The sequence below is a fragment of the Montipora capricornis genome, chromosome 9 (genome assembly GCF_036669925.1).
Source record: "Montipora capricornis isolate CH-2021 chromosome 9, ASM3666992v2, whole genome shotgun sequence".
NCBI lineage: Eukaryota > Metazoa > Cnidaria > Anthozoa > Scleractinia > Acroporidae > Montipora > Montipora capricornis.
This window is the reverse complement of record NC_090891.1, coordinates 13,456,155-13,470,774: the sequence shown is the minus strand read 5'-3', so window position 1 is coordinate 13,470,774 and position 14,620 is coordinate 13,456,155. Positions and strand designations below refer to the sequence as shown.

Sequence of the window (14,620 nt, the reverse complement as noted above, 5' to 3'; positions counted from 1 at the left end):
ATCCCTCCGATGGACGTGTAATGACCGGTTTCCAATTTGAATAATGGCGGGTCGTTTAAAGTTGTCAGTTCATGCATTTAGTTCGCACATATAGTCTTCTAATCTACACTGGATTCATTGTTGCAGCTCCTGGAGAAATTGCAAGCTTCAGTGTCTAAAATTGAAGAACGCATGAACGAAAGTGAAACTAATTTAGACCGAGAAGGGCGTCTTGGCAGACTGGAGGGACAACTTTCTGAGAACCACTGTAGCCTGGTAAGTCAAGCAATACTTCAGTTTTTATTTGGCATTCTTGCATTTATGGATACCAGAATATTGACCAATTCCCACTAATCGGCAGGCAACTTAAAATCGTTTAGCTTACATACACTGTAAAAAGATTGGAGCTAGGTTACTTCACTTGTACACTAACACATTTGGAACCCTAATCGAGGAGTGGAGACAGCAATAAAGAAATTATATAGGTGAAAGCAAACTAGCGAACGTTTATGAAAGGACAAATCTAATAATTGTTACATAAGATTACAGTAATATTTGTTAGAATTGACACCTTTGTTAATTTTTCTGTTCTCTTTGTTTCCCAGCTCGATTCCCCAGTTATACCGGCATGGGCTGACGAAACCCCAAGTAAGGTGACAGAGTCCTTACTACTTAGCTACTCCATATTCATTTATGTCTTAAAAAAGCGACCACATTGTGAGACAAACGAGAGTACTCAATTATTGTTCCATATTCATTGTAAATAAGTTTTCACAAAACATTTGTCGTCGAAAGAATAAATACAACAACAACCGTTCTGATCAACGTGTCACAAATATTTGCGTTACTTTGAAGTTTATGCACATTCACGAGAATAATTATTATTATTTCGAGCAGCTTCTTTTTCTGCCCTTGCAGCGTTAACCTTCCCATGATTACTAAAAGCGTTTTACCACACCCGCTAAAGTGGCCGGCGAAAGTGCAAGACTTATCACTTGATTGTCTCCTGTTGCTCGAGTTGTTCGAATGGCAAATAATGGTTGCATACGAAAAGTCAAAAGTCGTTCGAATCGCGAGCAATATTTTTGCTTTCTCCTGTGAATAACCAAAGGCGTTCTCATGGGTACTGGTTATTTTTTAACGACTGCTTGAGGAAAGTGAACGACTTCCAATTCCGTTTTCACGAGTCACTATTACTTAAGAACGACTCCTTAACTCATGAGAACGACTTTCCTTTCCGTTCTCACGGATACTTCACGGCTACCTCACGGCTTCACGCCTCTGAACGACTAGTCGTTAGGAACGTTTTTGCGTGAGAGGTCACACTTTGTCAAGAACACAAAATCCTTGGAACATTCACCAGATTTACATACGATACGCTACTCATTGAACCCAACTCGCGTAATAGTACCCTGATATTTTCTTGGTGACCAATCAAAGCTAATACAAGCCACGAGTTTTTTAAAGTTTTAGCTGCTTTTTTGAGACCAATGTACTAAAAAACAGTACCCGTGCTTTAAATTTAATGTTTGAAATATCTACATGCACATGTCTTTTAAAAGTCAGTGTTTAGAGGGGCACTCACACTAAATTTGCTGTTTACAGGTCAAAACTGGGTAAAAATCTAAAATAGTACTTTACCTCACACATACAACACATTCCTGACAACTTACTGACAAGATACACTGTATGAAATGTATTTATTGCAAAAAGAGCTACTTGTATTTAATCTTTGGCGACTTTCTTTGAAAACCATCTCCAAACTTTTTAAAAAAACTCTAGACTTTCAACTTTTAATCCATTTCCATCTTCTCCATCCATGGATGCAAATAACAAAGAATGGCTTCATTGCAACAAAACTGCACCATTACATTTTGGTCTTGTTTGATGCAAGGATGTATTTTAGTGTTTTGAAGTTTGACCCAAAATAGCATGACACTGCCCCTTTAAGAGGGGCTGAATTTTTTCGCACTTTCATAGAACATGAGAAATGCTATGATGATTATACATAGACTTTGTCTTCTAAATTCAGCTCACTTCTTTTACATTAAACAGTGTTTAACATCTAAAGAGATGCTGTGTTGTGTTGTTATTTAATCAATAAATGCCAAGAGAGTTTTCACCAAAGCGATCGTGACTTGACCGGGGAAGGATACATTTTTGACCAAAATATAAATTGGCGTCTTGATGATTTCCACAGTGACATCATCAAATTACAAAACGAAAATCGCGAGGTCTTCTGAATTTTTATCGACATGTACAGTAAATGAGGGTTGAAGATGGCCGCATGAATGGTTTTGAATTTGTTTTTTGTCGCGTGACAATGAGAATGATCCAAACATGTCCGCACCGCCCTATGTTGTTTTGACAATATTGTTGCTTTCGTTTTGCCACTCTATTCTTATGTTGTTGCTTTCTGTCCACTTACTGGTGGATATTTTAGCTGTTTGTGTCCACTTAAGAGAGATGTCCGCTTCTGAGACATTAAATTAATATGTAGTGTTTTAGAGGAAAAATCGCCGGGGCCGTGGTTTGGTGTCTGCATTCAGGAGGTGTCTGTTAGTGGAGGTTCAACTGTACAAGCATCTTCTATATGGAGCATCTGCAGGATAACAAATTTGCCAGCATGTAATTGGCCAGGTGCTACAAGAATGCCCCAATGTCAGAAAGATAGCAGATGATATCCTGGTCCATGGGTCCACAAAGGAAGAACACCTTAGTGAACACAGTGCTCTGTCCTCAAGAGAAAAATCTTACAGTCAACACAAACGAATGTTTATTTGTGGACACAGAGTTAGATTACTATGGGTTCCACATCTCTGCTCTAGGCATATCTCCTGATAAGGATTGTGTTCAAGATTTTAAGGACATGCAACCACCCTCAACTGCAACGGAAGCAAGAAGCTCTCTACGCTTGATCAACACTACGGCTCATTTTGTCCCAAATTCAGCCACTATGACTGAACCCATACACCCCCTTACACACAGGGACACACCCTGGTCATGAGGCACAGGTACACAAAAAGTATGTGCAACCTTGTTTCTAGTGACACTGTTCAAGCACACTTTGAGCCCTCCCTACCCACTCAAGTACGCCATGATGATTGCAAGATTGGGATCAGCCGCGCTCTTACTCAGAAACACCCTGATGGATCTATCAAACCTGTTGCCTTTCCCCAGTTGAACAGCGCTATAGCCAAACTGAATGAGAAACCTTATCAGTTGTTTGGGCATGTGAGAGATTCCACTTTTACATTCATGGTAGTCCGTTTGATCTAGTTGGCAACCACAAACCCCTTGAAGTCCTTCTCAAAGGACATGGTAACCTGGCCCCAAGAATTAAACATTGGTAATTAAGGCTTCAACGTTACCAACCCCGGATTGTCTTTGAGCCGGGCATCCAACACACCCAGAGATCCAGCTGAAGAATATATCAATTCTGTTATTGTGGAATCTCTTCCCTCCACTTTTACTCTTCAAAAACTTCTCCTTACTTCAGAGTCTGATGCAACCCTGAACATTGTCAAACATGCTTGGACACCAGAAACTGGGACACTGCCCAAGTACCCTACAAGGAACTAAGGGAAGAGATTTCCCTGAAGTGTGGCCTTCTGTTACAAAGTATCACGTTGCAATCCCTGAAGCACTTTGCCCTTGTGTTATTCACCAAAGTGAAACAGCATCTGCAACAAAGAGTTTGGTGGCCTGGCATTGACGCGCAGGTTTCATACGCAAGTGCCTTTGTTCTCAAATTTTTGGCCCGAGACCCCCCCCCCCCCCACACACACAGTACAACCCACATACAATGCGATGTGTGATGTTTGGGTCACAATTGGGTCACCTGATTGATTCATAAACTGAGGTGAGTACCGTACTGATTCAATTAAGCGCCCAGGGCACTTATTTAATTTTTGGACTTTCAGGGTGGGCGCTTATTCGAGGCTGGCCGCTTATTGAATTTTCAGTGAGCAAAAAGTTTATTTTGTAACAAAACATGACATGATATTAAAGCATACATTGTATAAAGTGTAACTGTTCATTGTTCAGTCTTCGCAAAGTCTCTTTAGCTATGATCCTTATTCTCAATCAGGAACATTCAGAGCGCAGACAAAGTTTGAGCGGGAGATTTTGCGGCTGAAAGAACTTTGCGCCCACATGGACATTTTAATTGAAACTTTGACAAATATTGCAATGTTGTCATATAATTTCAGACAATGAAACTAGAGATTGTAAGACATTAAAGAAATACCATAATAATCAATACCCATATTCCTCTTGTGCACTTTATTTATTAATTTATTATTATTATTTTTTTTTTTTTTGGGGGGGGGGGGGGTGGGTGCTCAAAAGTACTTTTTGGGGGGTGGGGTGGTGGGGGTAGGCACTTATTCGAGGTTGGGTGCTTAATCAAATAAATTGGATAGTTTAAGTATTGCATGTGTGGCTTTAATAACGTACGTGCTTGCACAGCTAAAGACACTTTCACAACCATAAAATGGTTCACACCACTTAAAAGACTGGATTACATTTTGGTAGACTTTGGTAAAAAGAACCTCATTGGGAGTTACTGAAATATTAATAGTATTTCAGGGTAAATTGAGGCTACAATTGGTCAGGATTATTTTGTTTGTCAGTGGTTCTGCATTTGACTTTAAACACAAATCTTTTGGTCCCTTGACAGGGATTAGGTTTCAAGTTATAATGTAACAGAACAGGAAATTTAAAATCAAAATAACATACCATCTTGAATGGCTTCCACCCAGTCTTTCCTATCATTTTCACTGTTTGCATTGACATACAGAACCAAATCATCATAAACAACCTACAGAATGGAAAACTGTGTTTTGTAATACCATGACTGTTATATGTTCTACATGTACATGTACCTGAGGTTTTGACCAGAATGTAATAAAAACAATTATCAATTATAATTGCATCTATCGAACTCAGACCTTAAAATCATACATTCTCCAATTTGCAGACAATACTTGCCATATTAAGTACTGTAGTTCTGTAAATGCAAGATTTAGTCTATTGCTTGTATCAACAACTCTGATCAGAAAATTGTACATGCCAAAGGTCAGGGATTAGTACCATGCACTGCCAAAACAACCCTAACCTTTATCTAATTCTATCCTTAGACCTAAAACAAGACTCTTGACCAGTACAAGAGGTGGCAATGAAATACTCACTAAACTGAATGTGAAACGTGTATTATTTCAAATACCAGAAAATTTCAAAAGTATGAAACCAACATGTGTACACAAGAGCTACGAAGGGAACTTTGCATATTTTTAGAAGGATTCCACTTGAACATACATTGTATTATTAGGATGTGCATGGCTCAAGTGAACCAAAATGTTTTAGAGAAGAAGGGCAACCTACATGACTGTATAGACGCACAAATAATAATAGTCAGTTTTTAGACCTGCAAAGGCTAGAATTTAAAAAAAGGGCTGCATGGCATTGTTTCAGTGCTTGTGCATTGATTGGATGCAAGTAAGTATACTAATTATGGAGCAAGTTGTGCTGAGCAGTTTTTCAATGGAAAGATAACGAAGATTATAACCCACCCATTTACTTTTCGCACAAGTTTATTGCCAAAACTTTATATGTCACATAAGTAGATACCGTATTTGTCCTGCAATAACTTCCATCGAAAAGTCAAACAAAGCCAGTGGAAAAAGGTAGCACAAGAGTTTCAACTTTTCATTCTCATTATTTTACACGGAAGGAAAACAAACTCATTTTGTAGAGCCATGGGATACTGACATTAAAGAGCTGGTGGCAAAGACAGCAACATGTGCTGTCAATTAATGTCTGAAGGTGAAAAAAGTTACGTATGAGTAGACTTTCAGATTCAGCCCTATACAAAATAACTGACTCATTTTATAAAATAGAGAATTAATACACTGCATTTACTAACTGTAAAATAAACCAACTGTTCTTGTCCAACAGTCCACCTTCAACATAAATCCTTCATGAGTTTCGCAGTTGTAACTTCTTTTTCAGCCCTCACAGTGACAATAATTAAAATGATTAATCCTTGGACATCCAAACCGGCTGAAACCAGCCAGACTTAGTATTTTACTCTGTCTAATGCCAGACGATTTTACTCGTGAATAGGGAACCCATGGGAGTCAATGGGTTAATGATTTTTTTTCCTGAGACAAAAACACTTTTTTTTCTAGTCAAGTTTTGAACAATGCGACAACAGCGCACAAACCAGATAAACCAGGTTTGCACGTTTCATTTCATATAACAGCTTGTCAAGATTTTGTCCAATCACAGTAGAAATAAAGTTAATTTAATCTGTCCAATAAAATGTACCTGTATTTGCTCGGGTCAATCACACATAATATTAGGGAGTTTAAGCAAACCACTAAGGCTGGTGCTACTACGGATGCCGTGACTGAAAAGGTCTGGGGAGAGTACGTCTCGGTGGTCTGCTAGATTTTAAGTTTAGCAAAGCAAAATACTAAGAAACATGGGCTAAGGAGTTTAAAATATCTTTCATTCAGTTTCTCACAGCCAAATGGCTTCGCTCAAAGGACGATGGCTGTTGTTCGCCTTGCTAGGAAGAACAGATTATTTCTGAGCAAAAGCGAATGCCATACGCTTTTTACAATAACAACAATTTGATGGATGAAATAAATAATTTCAGAGACAAATATCTCAAAGAATATCGAGTGAAGAACACAAATATATCAATACTCAAAGAAGCAAAATAGCCTCGTATAGTATCCATATATAAATTAAAACATCTTCACTAAATCCTCAAAGCAAACTGATAACCTCGTGCTGAACACATATATTTCACTTGAGTTACTTCGAATCATCTTGGCCAAAACTTATCGCAAATTCATGATACGGATTTACTATAGGCAACCTTGACACAATCTTTGACTTAAATTGACTTTAAAGGATATAGTATCCAATGCAATTCTTAAAATGCCTAGATGTCCTTTGAAAAGGGCCACAGAAGCAAAATAAACCCGACGTAGTAGACACTACGCCAAAACATCCCGACTTACATACATGGATGCAACCGACGTACATGTGCAGTGTCTCCTAATTTTGGGGAAAATTTACTTCCGCCATCCATATTAGCGCCAGCCGTAGCGATTTGCTTAAAGTCCCTATTTATTCACTACTACATCAAAAATAGCTTTATATGAGCAATTTTAACCCACTAAAAAATTAATGGGAGGGTTATACATGTACATGCAAAATAAATAAACCCCTTCCTGGTAATTGCATGTATCAGCTGATAATGTCCTTGGCTGAGAAAAATTCCCCTTTTGCTCTCAAAGCTTTCAGCACCATACATTATCAGCCGATATACCAGCCACAAGAAGGGGTTTATTTGAGGACCAAGGATGGCACACTGCAACATACATCTGTAGGGAGCATGATTACAGTGTACCAACAACAATAATAATTATTATTGTATATTGAATTTTGCTTATTATTGTTCTGCCCTCAAAAAAAGAATTGTTTTCAAACTAGTTTGAATTTATCAATAAATTAATATTCAAGAGCTCCTTTCTTGATTCTTGATCCTCGATGATTCTCAACCTTAAAAATTTGATTCTTGCGTCTCAAAATTCTCATGTCTCGACCACAGTGACACAAATATCGAGTTAAAAGTATGGGTAATCAAATGGTGACGCGTGACATTAGGGAATAATTTCACGTGCCTTTTGTCCAAATTCAAATAATTTCCCAAGCCTTTAGGTGAGGGAAATTACTTGATTTTGGACAAAACGCAAGTGAAATTATTCCCTAATTTCACGAGTATACCATTGGAGTAGCTGTTAATAACATGGCGACAAATTACTCCTTAATATTCAAACCTGGATGCCATTTTAGCACTATATGAAAAGTTGCCATGGCAACAATGTAATTTCACAAGTGAAATTATAAATTAACGCTGAAATCTCATGCCAAAATTAAGGAGTAATTTGTCACCCATGTTATTATAATAATAATAATAATACATAGATTTAGCCAAGCCTAAAAGCAGAGCTCCCTGGTTATTTATTCTGTCTGCCTGTAGGGTGACAATAAAAGGTTTAGAATTGTGCATGTTTTGATGTTTCCGGTTGCTGCTTAATTAAATCATTGCCTACATGTAACTAATGAATTCCAAGGTAAATTTTACGATAAAAACCTATATCGCATGAATCACGAAGCGATGAGTGCGGTAGCGGCTTTTCGAGTGGAAATGACTTTAGACTTCACCAGCTTGCCAATGAGTTTTTCTTGAAACGCATGAGTTTTAAAAGAAAACAAGCACACCCTTAGCCAGCAAATGGAAAAGGAAAAAACCCATTTCAGAGTCAATTACTGTCAATACCCTCAAATAGGAATCACGCTAAAATTAGAGACCATAAAAAAACTTTGTCAGTTCAAGGTTAAAAACAACAGTTTTACTGATGTACTTTATTCCACTTTATCTCTGAAAACGAGATCATTCCCACTTTGATATATTTCATAAAAACAGGCCAGGTTGGCTTGCAACTAGAATCGGCAAAATACGGGAATGCAACCAAGAAAGGACGAACTTCAAACAAGATCCACTCCAACACCAATTACCTTTAGGTGCTTTAAACAAACTTATGGGTTTGTAACATAAGGGCAAAATTTTGTTGTCACTGTCGAGGCACAACGAAAACCAGTTGAGCAAATGGATTAAAAAAGCACTTGTTTGGTCGCATGTTAGAACAAAACAAACAAACAAATATACTTTTCCTTTAAGTCCAAAAGGGTACAGATAATTGTTCTTTAATTCCAGTTGACAATAAAAATTTGAGTTTCATTCCTGAACAAAGGAAAAACCGATTAAACCACTTTCTAATAATACATGTATGCATTCACTTTAAATAACAAATCGGATTCTGTAAAAATAACAAACGGTTTTAGTGCCCAAGGAAAGAATTTGTGAAGTACATGTAGCTCCCTCCACAACGTATAAGCTACATGTATTACTGGTGTTCTGTTTTGTCATTGTCATTCTCTTTCACTCTCCTTTCGTTTCTGTTCTAGTCGTAGGTCCTCCAGGCATCATGTAACCTTATCAGAGCTTCTAAAGAGATGCCACTCAGCTTTAAGTTTATATCCCCCCAATGCTTCACTTGAATAACTGCATTTAGTATCACCCAACTAGTGGACTAATGCACATCCTGCATTTTGATTGGCTACGCTACTAGAGGACTATTACCGGTACTAATAGTCCTCGAGTAGCGAAATGTGTGACGCTTTCTTTCGTTTTAATCCCAAATAAACATTTCTTCCACTTGCATTTGCTAACTTTATTATTGCCTTTTCTGTCCAACTAGTTGGGTGATACTAAAACAATTAGACCCTTCGCCCTCAAGGGCTTCGCCTCATGGGCTATTGACCCTTTTGGGCTACGGGTCTAATTGTTAACTGGATTAAAAGCAGCGAACAATGCAGAAAAAACATTTTCCAACCCGTTTTCCACCTGAACACGAAAAGCATTGACTGTGTAAGAACAAACGTTGACGTAGTATGGCCGTGTAGACAAGGCGAGCCACAGAAAGCGTGCAAAAAATGAAGCTTTGTTTATGTTTAGGTGAGTTAACCTAGGTTGAGCCTGCAATCCAATCCAAAACCAGTACCTGGTCAGCAGTCAACTGACCTCGGTGAGCTCTAAGCTTGAGCCTGTGATATGCTCATGTGTTAGTGGTCAGTGAATACCTTGTTTTGACAGATGTCAATTGATCAACATGGATGTCCAATATCAAAGATGTATGCCGTAAACTAGCATGATACTGGTCGCATTGGCGTACATGGATAGGTGGAAGGACGGTCGATGATGTCATGGCCATGAAAGCAAAATTTGTCAATGGGTTACCATATTTTCTTAAATGCAGCGCTCCGTGCGTTCAAGCCAAATTTAAACATTGTTTACAACACTAGAATAGTATTATCATTAATTTGGTGTAGACATGTACACCCAGTAGTTCACAGATATTTTTGGCTCTGAGTTTTCTAGATGGCCTTAATTTTGTACACAGAGATGAAGCTTGTAAAAATAGTAAAAAACACTAATTATCAAAATGTTAATTTTCTTAATCTACCTTGAGGGCTCGGTTGTTCTAAAGTCTATTAACTTAATCCAGGATTAGCGTAATCTTTTGTTTCATGTGTTTAACTTTTTGGTGAAAGTTTCCTTTGCTTATTTTTGCTTTTCAACATTTGCTTCTTCTATAATTGTAAAGTTTTGCCGAATATCAGCGTTGAACAGCATTCAGGAGTAGAGAAATAAACTCCTTGGTAAAATTTTAATCTAGGATTAGCATTAATCGGTTTTTGAACAACCGGGCCCAGGATATTGCATTTCTAGCTTTCTGAATAATATTTTTATTATTGTTCACTCAATCTCGGTTATCAGATCATATACAGTATGACATAATCTGGAAACTGATAGTCAAGTGTTTGCATGAAAACCCAAATTTCCTAGGACACAACATCTGTTACGTTCAGAATTTGATGAAACTTTAATTAAACAAAAAAGATATTCCATTCGCGCTTGTTGGATGTGAGACTGGTTATAGCTAACTCAGCACTATGTGCCTTGTATTAAACTATTTATCATTTTATATCCAATGAACGCTCATGAAAGTACAGCTTAAATGCAAGTGTCCATGGTCACTATTACAATGCCTGTAGTTCACCGATTTTACTTACAGTTTCATTGAAAATGAATCAAGAACATTGGAAATGATGTAAGATTTCATAATTTTAAACAATGAACTATTCTTTATTAATTTTTGTCATACTATTGTATACTTTTGCCGAATATCAGCGTTGAACAGCATTTGGGAGTAGAGAACTATTCTTTATTAATTTTTGTCATACTATTGTATACTCTTGATAACCTGCTTTGAGCAAAATTAATGATGTTCCCTCATTATTTCTGAAGTTGCTAATGTTCACTACACAAGTATAACTATAATTTTATACACTGTACTTACTTGAAAGCAGTTTCTTTTATCTTGATTAAATGCTGTGTTGTCTACAAACTCAACAGCCTTCACTGAACTCAAAGAAATGCTGCCTTTACATTTTCCACGTTTCTGTAAGATAAAGAATGATTTGAATACAAATATGGCCCTGCTGGTCATCCCCCGGCCCCGTGCAGTCTGAATCATGCAAGGAAGTGCAGTGCTCAGTGAAATCCAATGGAAAGCATAGACATTGTACATAATTAAGGTACCTCTGGTAGCTGTTACAGTGTATTAATGGACCATGTCTACAATCAAATGTAATCAGCTGAGAGCCGGATTTGGATGAGGGAAGAAAACCATACTACAGTGTACCTATAGCTTATAAAAGCCTTTCATTCAGGTTGAGATCAACTAAAACTCAGCCTTCCAATAATCACTGACAATAGTGGGAGGTGTCGATGATGACCAGGTAGGTTGAATATTCAATCTTTTCTGATTTATTTTTAAATCCGATTTTTGAGGATAGATGTACAATCATGTATCACAATTTCTTCAAAAGCAGTCCTCAAGTTGTGTTTTAACTTTCAACAGAAGGGCTCTGGACAAAAACATCATCAAGAGGGACTTTTTTGGGTGTATTTTTTTTTATTTTACACATAAGAACGAGCCCTGAATTTTTTGCATGTGATTAAAACATACATGTAACACAATATTATTACTCTACAATTACATGTATTGTTCTTGGATGACAAAACAGCAGATTACACAATGGTTCCTGAATGGAATGTTGGGACAAGATGCTAACATTATTGTGGAAAATGATGCCAAGGAAAGACAGCCTTGCCTGTACACCAGGCATACGTTGAATCCACTATGAAAATGACTTTCCAATTTGTTTTGACATTTCCTTAAAATTCTAAAACTTTGCATAATGTCGTTCCGTTTCAATCAAGTTGCTCTCTGAGATGGTTTCCGACTGCCGATCGGAAACCATCTCAGAGATGATCTGGAACCGGACGACAGCACAAAGTTTGAAATTTTAAGGAAATGTCAAAAGAAAAATAATGACTTTACAATTTTTTTGAGATCTACTGGTTTTCTTACTAAAAGGTTCTATAAGGTTGTCAAAAGATGTATCTTCATTTTCAGTTTTCGTATTTCCCTTCACCATGAGAGTCAAGGAAAGTTTTCACTAACCAGGGCCAGATAGCTTTTTCCTTGCTTTAAACAACAGAGGGTTTGCAAGCAATAATTACTGGGAGTCTGGTGACATACATGTAGATTCTGTAGCCAGTTACCTTGCAGTGGTATACCCCACCCTCCTCTTCAAAGCAAGTCTACAGTAAGTATAATTATACCGTGCACTGGTGTCTCAGTTGGTTGAGCATTGGGCTGTCACTCGGGAGGTCGCGGTTTCGAACCCAGGCCAGATCAACACTGAGGATCTTAAAATAACTGAAGAGAAAGCACTGCCTTTGTAATTTGATCTGCAAATGGTTAGACAAGCCTTCTTTGATAAGGACTATAAACCGTAGGCCCTTTCTCACAAATATCTCTATGTTCGTAAGTTCCCTGTGGGACAATAAAGTACCCACACACTATTTGAGAAGAGTAGGGGATGAAGACCCTGGTGTTGTAGCTGTCCTATTCTCTCCAACAGAAGTGGCCAGCCAGCTTGGCAGTGATGTCTCTAAAAAGGAATGTGGTGTATTCATGAGGCCACCTACCGGTAAGTCAAAAAGGAAGTTTACCAAGCACTGGAATATGTAGATGTAGCACGACGTTTCTCTTATGAAAATCACACGTAAAGAAGAACTTATTACCGGTACCATCACCACAACTTCGCACTCCTAAAAGACTAGCTTTGAATTCGAAAGTATGGCCTATTGGATTGTCTTTGTCTTCAATGAAACGGAAAAAGGAAACACTGCTTGCTATGTCCAAATCCCCCTGACTTCCTCGCATTGCTTTGATAACGGTGATTGCATAAATTAATAACTATTGTGTCAATAACATTTTCTTCCTTATGTTTCAAATTCCTCTGTCTTCCCTATCATGTTTGAAGCCTTCTTGTGGTAATGCACACACAATGTCATCAAGATGTAAGAGTGAGTGAGCAAGTGAGTGTAAGTCAGTGGTGGCAAATAGGCACGCAGCGCGTGCATAAAATAATCATGAAAATAAAAAGAGCTGTTGGAAGCGTGGAGCTGTTAATGCGAGCAAAAAATCGCTTTAAATACAGTAACATTACTGTAATTTGCATCATACATGTATGTATAATTTTTTCTTGTTAATGGAGTCATGACTACTCCAAAACATCGAATATTAATAATAATAATGATAATAATAATAATAATTATATATTAACTAATAATAATTATAATTATAATAAGATTGGTCCAATAAAAGTGAACAAAGAGATTTTGCAAGGCAACTCCTTTTGTGTAAGACTGTTTACTCTTCCAATGAATCTCACTGCATGGTACTTGAGAAGTATAGATGAGTACAGGTTATCTCCTGCATCTAACCAGAAGATCACTCATTTATTGTTCGTAGATGACCTTACAACATACCACAAGTCTGAACAGAAGGCAGAAATTGTGTCAAGTAAACTGAGAGTAATGTTTAAGGATATTGCAGCTTAGAATGGGGAACAAACAAGAGTGCAGCAGTGCACATTAAGAGAGGTCAACTGAAATTACCATTGCAAACATGCCTGCCCATGACGATGACAATGTAGCGCTCATTGGTGACCATGATCACTAAAAATTTCTGGGTAAATTCCAAAACACCCAACACCTGGATGATAAAACCATCAAAGAGGCCGCTGTAGAATACATTGTGGGAAACAAATGTGGGTCATTTGGTCATCCCCCTTAACAATATTCCATGCAAGGTCAAAGCTACAAACACCTATGCACCGCCTGCATTGCAGTATTACACATGCACAACTGATTGACCAATTAATATCTTAAGAGATCTTGACAAGCTAACAAGAAAAATCATCAACGAGTGTCATGGCAAACATAAACATGAAACAACACAACTCCTGTATTTGACCCCTGGAGAGGGAGGAAAAGGACTAATCGAGATAGAAGCACTCTAAAAACACACAAAGATAAAAGTGGCCCACTAAATTAACACCTTGGACGATGAACTCATTAAGTTAGTTAAGTCTTCTCAGAAGAGAAAGGAAGATAGGAGTTTGAAATCAGTATTAATTTTAACGATTCTAAGATATAAAATTATATTGAAGAGCTACAACTTGACTCCCAATTTAATGATGGAGCCACACTCATCGAACAAGCCAATCAGGTAGTAACGGTTGATGGTAAAGAACCCAAAAACATTAAAGAAATACTACGTAAAGCCACCAAGTAGAAGAGAAAAACTGCAGTCATGGAACAGCACTGGGTTGGAAAATATGTAACTCAGCATTGGAAGGATCCAGAAATAGCGCTTGCATCATATCAAATATTCAAGGAATGGAGGAACATCCCAGATATATAGTCCTGTCAGTGGACACCTCCATTAGACAACAATTAATTAACACTAAGATGTATAGATTGTTTTCACGTGACGTCATCATTTTCTAAAATCCAAAACTAAAGAGCCACGAAAGTTTTTATCCTCATCAGGCATAAGAGGCGGTAAATTTGTACCCA

The 14,620-nt window shown here is 37.7% G+C and overlaps 1 protein-coding gene across 2 annotated transcripts in view; it reads right to left on the bottom strand.

Moving 5' to 3' along the window:
- LOC138016672 (tyrosine-protein kinase BTK-like) overlaps positions 1-14,620 on the bottom strand; it is a 173,049-nt gene that overhangs the window by 127,026 nt on the left and 31,403 nt on the right. For both annotated transcript variants that reach the window (XM_068863861.1, XM_068863860.1), the window contains exons 2-3: positions 10,983-11,084; positions 4,720-4,801 (exon numbers count right to left, since the gene is read on the bottom strand). In XM_068863861.1, the coding sequence (XP_068719962.1) occupies positions 4,720-4,801; positions 10,983-11,084 (184 nt within the window). The remainder of the gene's footprint in view (positions 1-4,719; positions 4,802-10,982; positions 11,085-14,620) is intronic.